General features: G+C 39.2%; 1 protein-coding gene and 1 long non-coding RNA gene across 2 annotated transcripts; one reads left to right on the forward strand and one right to left on the reverse strand.

Annotated features, from left to right (window-relative positions):
- The first annotated feature begins 626 nt into the window (after positions 1-626).
- Positions 627-10,206, forward strand: LOC117817186 (SH3 and cysteine-rich domain-containing protein 3-like). Its single transcript, XM_034689707.1, has 13 exons — positions 627-1,031; positions 1,130-1,194; positions 1,432-1,510; positions 4,388-4,544; positions 4,650-4,747; positions 4,839-4,920; positions 5,454-5,551; positions 5,885-5,948; positions 6,159-6,208; positions 6,311-6,414; positions 6,554-6,605; positions 8,008-8,145; positions 9,845-10,206. The coding sequence occupies exons 2-13, from the start codon at positions 1,178-1,180 to the stop codon at positions 9,941-9,943; spliced, it is 1,038 nt and encodes a 345-aa protein (XP_034545598.1). The 5' UTR covers positions 627-1,031; positions 1,130-1,177; the 3' UTR covers positions 9,944-10,206.
- Positions 9,806-10,761, reverse strand: LOC117817190. The gene is made up of 2 exons (XR_004632103.1): positions 10,579-10,761; positions 9,806-10,017 (listed from the first exon to the last, which is right to left on the reverse strand). It is a non-coding gene; the product is annotated as an uncharacterized LOC117817190 (long non-coding RNA).
- Positions 10,762-13,008: the final 2,247 nt, after the last annotated feature.

Genomic DNA, 13,008 nt, shown 5'->3' on the forward strand with positions numbered 1-13,008 from the left:
CACTGTGGCAAAAAAAACATTAATTCCCTGAATATCCAAACAGGGTTAAAAAAAAAAGAGCCGCCACTTCCCATCGGGATCTGCTCATCTCAAAACCTAATCTCATTTCCAGTTTTTGGTCTGTCCTTACTGTTTTTTATAATCCGAATCAAGCCACATTTTCTGACATTGTGCCCAAAGCCCTGGAAGCACATCACCGCCACTCTCATTCACCTCCACTGGCTCCCTGTAAAGTATCGCATCACCTATAAGCAATACCTGGCTAACCTCCTCCACCAACACATTCCATCCCGGAACCTAAGGTCTTTGGACCTGGGCCTCCTCTCCATCCCCCGGATTAAGCTGCGGACCTTTGGGGACAGAGCATTCAGTGTGGCAGCCCCCACTCTGTGGAACTCTCTTCCTCCCCACATTCGCAGCGCCCTAACCCTGGACACTTTTAAGAAAGCAGTCAAAACGCACCTTTTCCTCAAGGCCTTTCCCCATTAGATATCCCCACCTACCCCCGAGGCCCCCTACCTGACCCTGTGAAGCAAACTTGGGTTTCTTGAAAGGCGCTATATAAATATCAGTTATTATAATTATTATTATATGTTAACACTCAGTATAACTTCAGAGTTTATAGATTATTGATTACCGGTTAAAACTGGTTATTTTCTTGTTTATTTTGGATGCAACTCATCATCGAGGTTGATTGAGGTGTTTTTGTTATGTATGTCAAACCAATGCTTTGATGAGCTGAGCCCTCTGTTTTTTTCTGCCCATCAGCTGGGAGAGCTCCTCAGCTTTTAAAGTGCTCAGCTGTCCCAAACAGTCACATGGACACACACACACAAACACACACACTCACTATACACATTCAGAGCCAGGGCTGGGCCCGGGTGGGTCTGCTGGCATTACTTATCCCTCTGTCCCACCTGTTGGAGCCTCATTTGGAAAGTTGAGCATGTAAGAGCTGGATAACAGGACTCTGAGGCTGCTGGGACCCCTTCTGAGGAACAGCATCAATTTATGGGGAAGAAGAGTCAGTGGTCAGTTCATAGTTTTGGCCTGAATTGACATCCAGAATATTTTTTTCATTTAACCATTGAGGCAGCAGAAGTGATGCTCATGTGTTTTCTGTCCACAGTGCCATCTGTGGGTCCAAACGGAGTACCCAGAGGAACTAAACCTCAACATGGCTCATTATGACTCGTAAGTTCAGTACAGGGCTAAAGGCTGTATAAAGTGTACTTGAAGTTGTTTCCTCGTGTTAATCACTAGTAAAAATAATACAGTAAAATGTCAATGAAAGTTTTTGTACATTTTAAGGCCAGGTTTACTGATTTAAAAGTTTCATATGGTAGAGTAACCACAGTCTAATCTTACTATAGTTCGTTCACATTTCAACATTTGCATCTCCATGTGACATTTGCTCTCCAATGATGACAGGACGGATGACAAGGACTCGGTGGATATTCACGACAACCCGCCCCTCCCTGATAATGTGGTGAAAGAGGAGGACAACACGGTGAGATATCCAATAACCAGTGCTCACCATGTAGCATACACTCAGCTGTTTACAAGTGAAACATACTGAGCATAAGCCTGAATTATTATTATATATACTAAATTAAGCAGATTTTGGGGCCTATCAATGCTAGTCTGCTGCAATATTGCAGATGAATCCACCTTACTATTGACAGTCTTAGCAAAACACAAAGAGGTGGTGTTGAAGTGGATCATTAGCCTCCTGGCTAACAGCCATAGTGTGCCCACCTGTCAGCCAAATATGTCGTGCCTCTAATTATGCAAAACTCTTTGTCTTCTAAACTGATGAATTATAGAAACATTCCTGTTCAGTATGTGCAAACAGTGTTTCAGTTATTCAGACCAAAATTGTTTTTTTTTTAACCTGGCTGTCAACATTTTTAATTAATGTGTATGTGAGTTCTTCTTTAAGTGGACACCAGAGGAACTGCAGTTTGAAGCACAGTTTAATTTAACAGCTGTGTGATAATCATGAACTTATGATTACCTCAAAATTCCTAAATATCGCACCTTCCAGTCTGATCTCTGGAAACTGATGATAATCTACTGTTGTCCTTCATTTCTGAATTATCAAGAGATAATGTATTGTTTACATCTCCATTTTGGTGCTACTGATGATTTAAAAAAAAAATGACCTCATATTAAACCAAGACTATCTGAATAGTCATAAGGAAGGACCTTTTATCATATCTAATTGGGTTTGGTTTGGCATATTTTCCTTTCATGTGCTGTAATACCTAGAGCAAGGTGCATACTCGGATCTCCCATCACTTATTGTCAGTCAAAGAGTGTTTGAAAGAGTAAACTTGCAGCAGACTGAGGCACTGAGGCTGAGTGGTGTGTCTGTTTGTGACTCCTTAGCACTAAGTAGAGTCACAGGGTGAAGCTGCTGTGCTGTGTGTGAACTGTCCGCAGGATTATCAGTTATTGTAGTGTTAATCCACAGTCTGACGGACACAGCACACCTCTAATCCGGCCTGTGAGTGAGAGTCACACCCAGTTCAGTCTGTCAGGCGTCCCCAGTGTGTGTGTGTGTGTGTGTGTGTGTGTGTGTGTGTGTGTGTGTGTGTGTGTGTGTGTTTGTGTGTTTGTGTTTGTGTCTGTTTGTGTCTTTGTGTGTATGTGTATTTGTGTGTTTGTGTGGCATCCTTATGGCTGTTTGACTAGACAGTGGTATATTTAGGAGCAGCAGTGTCAGGCTTTGTTACATTCAGATGGGAATTCTGTTGGTCTCCACTGTTGTCTATTTTAAGATCTGAACCCTTTCAGACAATCCCACCTGGGTTTTTTGTGTGTGTTGGCATGTGAATGTGTGAGTGTGTATTTGAATGTCTGTTTGTGTGTATGAAAACAGCTAAAATAACTCTAGGCATCAAGCAGAATAAACTTGATCTTTGAATGAAATCTAACTAAATTACCATTAAGACATAAATCAGTCTGGACACTTATGTGTTTGATGTCATTTTTCATGAATGTTCCTGTGGCTGACATGTTACAGACAGACTGGATATGACTCAGACTGTAGGTTTCATAATATCAGTATTTATAGAACCATTGTTATATAAATCTGTCAGGCTGTGGTTGGTGCAGGATACTGGGGCTTCTTAGCTCAACCCTCTAGACCCCAAAAGCTCCTGTGAGGAGTTGTTATGAGCAGGTTATGGAACAAGATAAATTTAGTATTGATGCTTCATTATGACTGACAACGATATTTCTGTTTAGTCATTTTTTATATGTAAACCCATTTGCAGGGGTAGGTGTCATGTGAAGCTAATAACTTCACAATGCTGAAAGAGACTTTTTTTTTAGAATATATTTTTTAAACATTTTTCAGAGCAGGATTCACAGAGAGTGACACGTTTGACTGATTAAATGTCTTTGTTACAAACACTGCTGACACATGCACAGGACAAAATCAGGCAGAAGAACTTTGCTTTATCCACAGGGGGGCCTCAAAATGTATGCAAACCAAGCGGCAACCTCTGGCCGCAAGAATTGAGGCCAATGCAGAAGTGTTAAAACTGCAGTCAATCGAGGATCCACTTAAGGCTCGCTCCGGAAGTACCGGAAGCCACATACACACAAATTTAAAAAAAGCCGATCTTTACAGCAGAAATAAACATGTTTACAGCCTGGTACAAAAAACGAGTGTAGTCTGGAGAGCTCATTTCTCAATCGGCACAAACTGTACGGGGGCTGAATTTTTTCATAACGCAGCAGAAGATATTATGATTACGAGTCTTCCATTACGAGAGGCAAAGTTGACTTTGATTGACAGGCTGGAACACTGTTGGCGAGGAGGCTCAAAGTCCGCCTCTTTACTTGCTCGACAGCACTTATGTTGAGTTCAACATTTCCAGTATGGCTGCCGCCGCTGATTGGCCTCAAAACAGCGCCTCAGAAACAGATGGGTGACGTCACGTATACTATGTCCATTATTTATACAGTCTATGATACAAACTGAAAGTTCCTTACAGGAGCTCTAAGTCTTGATATATTTAATCTGACTCTTCCTAAAGTATTGCAACAAGGAAAACAAAGTCCTAGCTTTGTTGTAGATACTTGATGAAGATGCCAATGACTGCATCTGTAAATATACATTGACTGTAAAAATAAATAAATATATATATATATTATCATTATTATTATTATTATTTGGCATAATTGCAGTAAATACCTGCAGGAAATGGGTATTTATTTTATTTCATTCAGACTTTGCTGTACAAGCAGAAAAACACCAAGCTAATTATGTTTCCTAAAAAAATATATATTTTTACCCCTCAGCGTTTAATTACTGAAAACATATATTCCTCATTTCTATATTAAACAGTGGAGCTTCCTTTTCACCTTTCTCCAGTTGTATTTTATCTACGATGAGGATGTAGAGGAGGAAGAGAGAGAGGAAGCTCCGCCTCCAGAACCCATCAAACCAGTCAACGACAGACCTCACAAGTTCAAGGACCACTACTGCAAGAAACCTAAATTCTGTGACGTCTGCGCACGCATGATAGTGTGTAAGTCCACCCTCCCTTCATGTGTTTCCTGAGTGACTGATAAGTAGATTTCATGCATCTCAATAACATTTTTCCTGATTCCATTTTGAACTATTGTCTCCTCAGTGAACAATAAGTTTGCATTGAGATGTAAGAACTGCAAAACCAGCATCCACCACCAGTGTCAGTCCTACGTGGAGTTCCAGAAGTGTTTTGGCAAAATTGTAAGCTTCATGTTACGAAGTTCAACCTAAAAATGGTCTGCAAGTAATGTTTTTTTTTTTAAAGATATTACTTCTGCATGTCGTCTTATAGCCTCCAGGATTCAGAAGAGCGTACAGTTCTCCTCTCTACAGCAGTCAGCAGAACGCCACAGTCTCACAGCTGCTGCCTTTCTGTGAGTCCATATCGTCTTCAATCTTCAATATAAAGAGAAAGATCAAGCAAAATGAACAATTAAGCATTCTTCATCATCATCCTTGGCAGTTATTTTTGTATTTATACACCTGTCTGTACAACTTTTCCCTAGCTCAGTGTGAAGTTTCAGCTTTAACCTTGCCATGAAAGCACATATGTTACCAACACTTTAGATTTGGGAATGTTAATCCAAACATCACTGTCTGCTTTTCATTACAACCCATTTTCTAGTTCCTTTTACAAAAGTTCTAAGCTGAAAGAGATTTTTTGGTAGTTGAATCAACATTATTGAGTGATCGATTCATAATATTTTAATATCCCAACACAACTTAAGATAAAAAGAGTGATTGTTCAATATGTTCCCAAAAGCAAGCGTGACAAATCCAGAAAAGTATAACTAGTATCAGTTAATATTTTTTGGATCACTTACACAAAAAAGTTGATCAGATTTAAAATCCTCTTGTTAGAACCATGTTAGTACTGATCATGTTTGTCATCATGCTTGATTGTCAGCTCAGTCAAACCGCACAGACCCTGTGTTTGAAACTCTGCGTATTGGTGTCATCATGGCAAACAAGGAGCGGAAAAAAGGTTCAGAGGACAAGAAGAATGTGAGTGTGAATACAACAGAAATGCCTCAAACTGCATCAAGCTGCTGTATTTCTTCACATGATGGATTTTTATCATGGTTAAAAGTTGTTGTGTGTTTCAATATGTAATAACTCCCAACCTTTAGAGCCAGAGTGCAGAGTTTGTGAAACTCTAACAATGACTTTAGGTCAACTTTAAGTCATGATGTCGGCTAGTTTAACATTTTCGGTTTACTTAATCTTTCCATTTTGTCCTCTTCATGTCTGCTCTTTGTATTTACTTTTTTTGTCTGTCTAAGGGCAGTTTTTGGTTGTAAAGGCTTATTACTTAGTTGTTTCTCTTCTTATCTTCAGATGATTATGATGATGGATGAAGATGAGTCACAGCCTAAACAAGAGGATGAAGGAGATGAAGCAGGTGCGTGTATGATGAACTCAGGAAAGGTGGTGATCACATAAAGAGGCATTTTTGAAGAGCTGGTTTTATTATTGATTGTTTTGTCCTACCATGTCTGACCACATCACTGTTGGACTGTCCTAAAAATGTGCTTTACGTCTATTATGATATGTAATAATTGTCTATTTGTTTTATGTTTGCTTGACTCTTTTTTATTGTTATGTGTGCTAGTGAACACAGAAGGAGACAAGAAAGGAGAAAAGGCTCCAGCTGATGACAAGGTCAGAGATGAAGATAAAAAAGTTTTCATCTGAATATGAAAGTGTTTTAAAATGAGATGAAAAAACTCTCAATGAGTAACTGTAACTCTTCTTGTTTATCAGAGTAAAAAGGTCCAGCCGGGGAAGATTGGTGTGTTCAGTCAGTCTCATTACTACCTGGCTCTGTATCGCTTCAAAGCCATAGAGAAGGATGATCTGGACGTTCAGTAAGTCACTACATACCTGCACTGGTGTCTCATTTTAAGCTCTCTGCCTCACCAGCATCAAATACTCTTCATTATGTAACTATTATCTATGAATATTTGACTTTCCTCTCATAGTACTCGTAACCTGTCTGTTTTAAAGTGCTGGTGATCGCATCACAGTGATAGACGACTCCAATGAAGAATGGTGGAGGGTGAGTCCTGGATATGTTAACCCTACTGTTATGTTCGTTTCTTAGGGACAGCAATAATGCTCATGGATCGACTTCACCTGGGGCATGTTTAATTATCCAGAAGTGTCAGAACTCCAAAAACTCCCAATAAACTTTTTTTTAATCTCATTATTAACTCCATTACTAACCATTTAAATCAATATTTACTGCAATGGTGTTCTTTAATCCTCAAAGATCATGGTTCAATGAGGATAACTCACTTGTTTTTTTATTAAATTTCAAGTTAAACCTTTTTTTAATTTACATTCGAAAGACCTAAATATACAATAGTTTTGAATGACATAGATTTTTGTTTATTTCATTTTTTTTTTATGAAGTGATGTTGATAAATTAACAGGAGACACCTCTTCTGTCACATGCTGCCCAGATTTTGATGCTGTATTTAGCTGGCTTGAAAGGTATATATTGCCTAAAATGGAAGGAACCTCTGAATGCCTCTAGCCTTTCATCCACTGTGACATTAGGGCCTGGGTTATAGAGTAGTGGAAGTTGCTCTACCCACTTGTCCCTCACTGTTCTAATGGCTGACAGCTTGTCTCTATTCGATCTCAGCTCCTGCAGTCACATGCCGAAGTGTCCTTGGGCAAGACACTGAACCCCAAACTGCTCCCTCAGTTGTTCAGCGGTGCATGAATGTCTAGAATAAGATTAGCTAATACTGATGGTCCCTTACTATAGCAGCCTCTACCATCATTGGGTGTTCAAATAATGTAAAAGAGCTTTGAGTGGTCAGAAGACTGGAAAAGAGATATATGTGTACAAGTCCATTTACCATTTACTATTTATCATTACCTGCTCAAATAGGGTTAGGGTTATGATTAGGGTTAGGGTTATGATTAGGGTTAGGGTTAGGGTTAGTAGTGATTAGGGTTAGTAGTGATGGGAAGTCCGGCTCTTTTCAGAGAGCTGGCTCTTTCAACTCCCAAACAGCTCTTAATTTAGGATCTTTTGTAGTCGTATATTTTACCTTAACTTTTTTTTGTACAAAATTAACAAAAAACTGCAAACATATCCACAGAACAGAACCAGAACTAAACTCAAGCAAACAGAACCAGAACCAAACTCAAGCAAACAGAACCAGAACCAAACTCAAGCAAACAGAACCAGAACCAAACTCAAGCAAACAGAACCAGAACCAATTCAAGCAAACTGAACCAGAACAAGAACCAACTCAAGTAAACAGAACCAGAACCAAACTCAAGCAAACAGAACCAGAACCAATGGAAGCAAACAGAACCAGAACCAACTCAAGTAAACAAAAACAAGAACCAAACTCAAGCAAACAGAAATGATTCCCTCACACTGGACAGTATGATCGTGTCTAACAGCTTTACTTCAGAAGCTTTTTCTCTCCACCATGCAGGGGAAGATCGGAGAGAGAACAGGCTTCATACCTGCCAACTACATCATCAGAGTGAGAGCAGGAGAGAGGGTCTACAAGGTGACTCGCTCCTTTGTGGGCAACAGAGAGATGGGTCAAATCACTCTGAAGAAAGACCAGGTTTATACACACACACACACACACACACACACACACACACACACACACACACACACACACACACACACACACACACACACACACACACACACACAAAGATGGATCTCTGTGAATATAAAAAGACATTATTATATAACTACACAAAGATGCCTCCTTTAGTAATAAACCAAATCCCTGTTGTTCTTACGAGTCAAGGCCAAACATCAAAACTAAAAGACTGAGAGCTTGACATCTATTTGTGTACCTGCGTATCTTTCTATGGCTGTGAGGACATTTGATCCACACTGTTATAGAAACCTAGCTACAGTCTATGGCTACAACACACATCTATTGTTTACTTTATATGCAGCGACGGCCCATCATGGCTGTTCCCATCATGCTTTGGACTCAATGAGTGCTTTGGGGAGCTTTTTCTTTATGTTGTAAACATCTTATTATTTGCACTCAGTGTTTGTGTCGTCAGAATTAGTAGTTGGAGAAAGTTGTTTTATGCAGTAAAACGTCACTTTGTGATTTTCTGTTGTAGGTTTTACTTTTTCTCTAACTGAACTATCATTATTATTTACATGATGTTGTTATATTGTTAGTGTTTGCCATTGGGAATATGTTCATGCGTGTTTCAAGCAGTCTAACTTGACCAAGAATTGAATTTCATGAAAGCACACTTATTTCCCTCATTATGTGAAAGATGTTACATTTCAAACAGTGGAAATATAATCAATACCAATTTATCAAGCAACTTAGATATGATCATGCCATTTACAGAAACATGTACAGTATATATGAAACTTCAGATTAGCTCTCAGATGAGCTTAAACATGATGTGGTAAAGTATTCATGTGAATACACTCATCATGTGAGGTAACATGACAGCTGTTGAGGACTCAAATGTACACAGCTCCATAAACACAAAAACACAACCATGTGTCGTGTTGACATGAAGAGACAGATGTAGTAGTTCCTTTGATTTATGTTTGTTGCTAACACTTAAACTTGTTGTGTAACCTCACAGCTGTGGAGACATGGAAACTCGCCAGTGGCATACGTCGTTGCTACAGTGTCCTAATTATCGTCTGTATATTGGAATCTCTCAATCATGGTGTAAAAGCTAGAAATTATCCAGTTCTATTCAACGTGGCTCAGAGGGGTTATGTGTTAGATTGTGGGCGCAAACTTTGAGAACTTTGAAATACACTTCACTGGTTTGATACGATTAAGGCCAACTAAAAAGTAACACTAATTGGACACCTGAAATATGAAATGTTGCGAAATCCCTCTAAAGACTGAAGCTCAACCTAATGGAACATGTTACAGATATCATCAAGTTACTCAGATAACAGGGAAATACATTTTAAGGTTATGACCACATTCAATTAATTTGGCTTTAATCCTGCTGACGTTTTTTTTAAAGAGAAAAGTACGACAAAAGTTTTGAAATTGAGCTTGCCAGTTCCTCTGTTTCCTGTCTTTGGGCACATTTATGTTTATGCTTAGAGTCAGACTTGTTCTGCATTTATAAATCTGTCACTGCTCTCTCTCAAATGTTGCTGTTGCTCTCAATAGATATGTCGTTTCCAGCCTACCATGCAAATACAATCAAAACTGTGCAGGAGTGAATTAAGGAAAACAAAGACAACAGCTTTAAAAGACATTCAGAGACTTTCCGGCTAAGAATGTTTATTTTGTTGTCTCTCCTCAGATTGTGGTGAAGAAGGGAGAGGAGGTGAACGGCTACCTGAAGGTCAGTACGGGTCGAAAGCTTGGCTTTTTCCCCGCCAATTTGCTGCAGGAGATCTGAAGAGAACCAGCAGGTGTCGCCCTCCTCTGGCCAGTTCCATCTCAGATTCCTTGCCTGTAGTTGGCACACTTTCTCTAGGTCCAAAACACCAATAACACTGTCATCTTGAAATGTTAATTTCCACAAGTTTCCAACTTTGTAAGTTTGTAAACCTCACACTTATAAAGCCTGTCTACAAAATATGTTGTGATTTATTTACACATTGTGAATGGATAGACATTTGTAAAATAAGATAATAAAAAGATTTGTTTGACAAAACCTCACCAACTGAGCATCACTCATTTAAGATGCAAAAATGCAGACATTGTTTTTCATACAAGTATATCCATCGTCCAAGTGACTGAACAGCACACAGGGGACTTTCACCAATTATATAATTTTTAAGAAATATTTATCTATTTTGAGGCAGTCAGAATCTGATGATGAGGGATGTTTGCATTTATTGCAGGTCTGTTCTAAGTTTCTACTAGCTTATGTTACAAACATGGGATAAACATGCCAATTTGTTTGATTTCATCACCTCAGTCTGCAGGAGGTACAAAACCAGTATAATCCAGTTTAAATAATAAGAAAAAAATGAACAAATATTAAAAGTATATGTTAAAAGCTAAAGAAAAATAAGAATTAAAGGTTACCAGGTCATTCTTTAGTTGTTTTTGGCTAGCTAGCTAGCCAGCTAAAGGACAGCTAACTTTACACGAAGCTAACATTGCAATAAACTAACGTTAGCTTGATGCTCAAACACAGAGTAATGTTAGCTACGAATACACAGTCAAACATTTTGGATAATCATGACTTAAAGGTGTGACAAAGTTCATTTTTGCCTTTTCTTCTTTAAGACCAGGGGTGTCAAACATGCGGCCCGTGGGCCAAAACCAGCCCGCCAGAGGTTCCAATCCGGCCCGTGACTTGAAACTTGAAAAAATTACAGAGAAGACGTTAACTGCAATTTTTCAATAAAAGTAACCGCGCTTTTTTTCCGGGAGTTTTTTTCTCAAAGTGAGAAAATAGATTACTTGCTGTTTGCATAATCCGGTTGAGATTCGTAAAGACTTTTTAGAGCACTATAAGATGATCCACTAACTACTAACACTAGCATTACACCCCTGCATACAATACTGTCCAGCTAGCAAACTCATGCTGGAGCTGAGGGGTCAATAATAGTCAACTTTAGCTTCTTCATTATTATAATCTCTGTTCTCTTGCAGTAAACATTACACTCTGTGTCAGGTGAATGGGTAACCTGTGTGTTTGGTGTGTTCGCAGCAGGTTTCAGGGCTTAAAGAGTAAAATATTCAGCCCCAATATGAGACTCAGCATGGCAAAATATACAACAGCTGTTTTTGTAGAAAGATAGTTCATTAAATGGCAAAATTTTCAGAATGTACTTGTACTGTTTTGCAATAAAACAAATGGAAACATTTAGAGTTGTTGTTATTCATAGGTTATTATGTTATGATATGATGATGCTCAGTGAGGAATGCAGCTTCTTCAGGGGCCTAAAGTTTACAGCTGACTAAACAGCTTAATCAATTTGATTTGATCTGCTGGGTTGTAACCACAGACTGTAATGTTATAAAAGTCACTGATGCTAAACCAATAGTTAACATAGCAACTACTCTTAAACGACCAAACTCTCTTGAAATAGAAAGATGACCTGTCTGGCTCAACCCAGCATATGGTTTGATAAAATAACCCAGCATTTTTTAGTTTGTCAGATAATGTTCCAGGGTTTGGGTCCTCCCATCACTCATTACAGTAGTGGGAAATATCACATTATTCAAGTGTGTGTGATAAAACAGACCTACCACATGTATCTAGAGTGTTATAAAACAGATAAAAAGAGAAGGATCTTTGAAGAGGTCTTGAATTTGTTATCTCTCAATTATTAGCGTCATTCTCAGTGAGGGAAGGAATGCTTTCATTTCCCCACATTTTAGGGAGAACAAATGAAGGATTTAAATGAGACTGAGGCATTTCCAGAACTTCAAAAAGATGCAGAGCTATTTCCTGAAGCTACCCTGAGTGCAGCGTAATTAAAAACAGCATGAGGATGGTCTGCTTCACAGAAGGACAGCTCAGAGATCAGGAATGCAGAGAATGGCATGTGCATGTCCAAAGAAGCACAAAGACAGGTCTGAAAAACACCACACTTAGACACAGATATATTCATTTTTACATATATTTTTACCCTTCTTTTCTGCTATCCGATCACCATTATATACTTTAATCTGCTCATTTTTGTACTTAAAACATGTCAGATTTTGTTTCTGTTAATGTCTCAGTCGACCTGGTTTCATCATCGTTCTCCCTCGTTCTTCACTCAGCATCCACCTTCAGATGCAGATGAAGAGTTTCCTGGCCATGCCTCCTTCCTCCTCTGTTGTCTGTCAGAGGAAAGGAGCCCTGCAGCCCGGGCAGGTAGCGCTGCCAGGCTCTAGCAGTCGTCTGATTGGACAACAGAGCACCCCTTCAGACACGGGTCACTTCTTCCCGGGAAACAGCCTCTACTTCATGCCGCTCTGGACTGAGAGACTGTGGGGAAGATATCACAGCTGCCATGTTGTCATCGCTGATCTTTTGACCCTGCCACTCCAGACAGGCAGGATGGAGGAGGGTTACCAAAATGTTTGTGGATGTCTGTGGGTGGATGATCTTATATTTATGTGTGTGTATGTCTATATATCTCCAACAGAGAAATGGCATGGAGGGGGTGACGACATGTTGCTGGAGAAATGAATCTGTTCAACCCAAGATAATTTTCTTTCTACTGCAGACATCACTTCAAAGGCCAAAGTTGTGATTACACTGCAGAAAATATTTGAGTCTTATGTACCCGCTCAGGATCAAAACAAGCAAAGGACAAAGTAATAACACTTATTATAAGATGTACCAAAGTTATGAAGAAAAATATTTTGATTTCTTCAACACCTGTGAGGAGATTTTAACTTGTTCTAAGCAGACTGTTATAAACAATGATGCTTCTTTCTGACCTATAAAAGCAAAGAAGACATTGTAGTTTCTGACGTCCGGGACTGCTATGAGGTGGCAGGTGTCTGACCACC

This window comes from Notolabrus celidotus, chromosome 1 (genome assembly GCF_009762535.1).
Source record: "Notolabrus celidotus isolate fNotCel1 chromosome 1, fNotCel1.pri, whole genome shotgun sequence".
Classification (NCBI taxonomy): Eukaryota; Metazoa; Chordata; class Actinopteri; order Labriformes; family Labridae; genus Notolabrus; species Notolabrus celidotus.

What these genes read in the sequence shown, in the direction of transcription:
- LOC117817186 (XM_034689707.1), top strand. An exon ending in AGAAGTGTTTTGGCAAAATT is followed by an intron (nt 4,748 to 4,838) that starts GTAAGCTTCATG and finishes GTCGTCTTATAG; the next exon opens with CCTCCAGGATTCAGAAGAGC. An exon ending in TCACTCTGAAGAAAGACCAG is followed by an intron (nt 8,146 to 9,844) that starts GTTTATACACAC and finishes GTCTCTCCTCAG; the next exon opens with ATTGTGGTGAAGAAGGGAGA.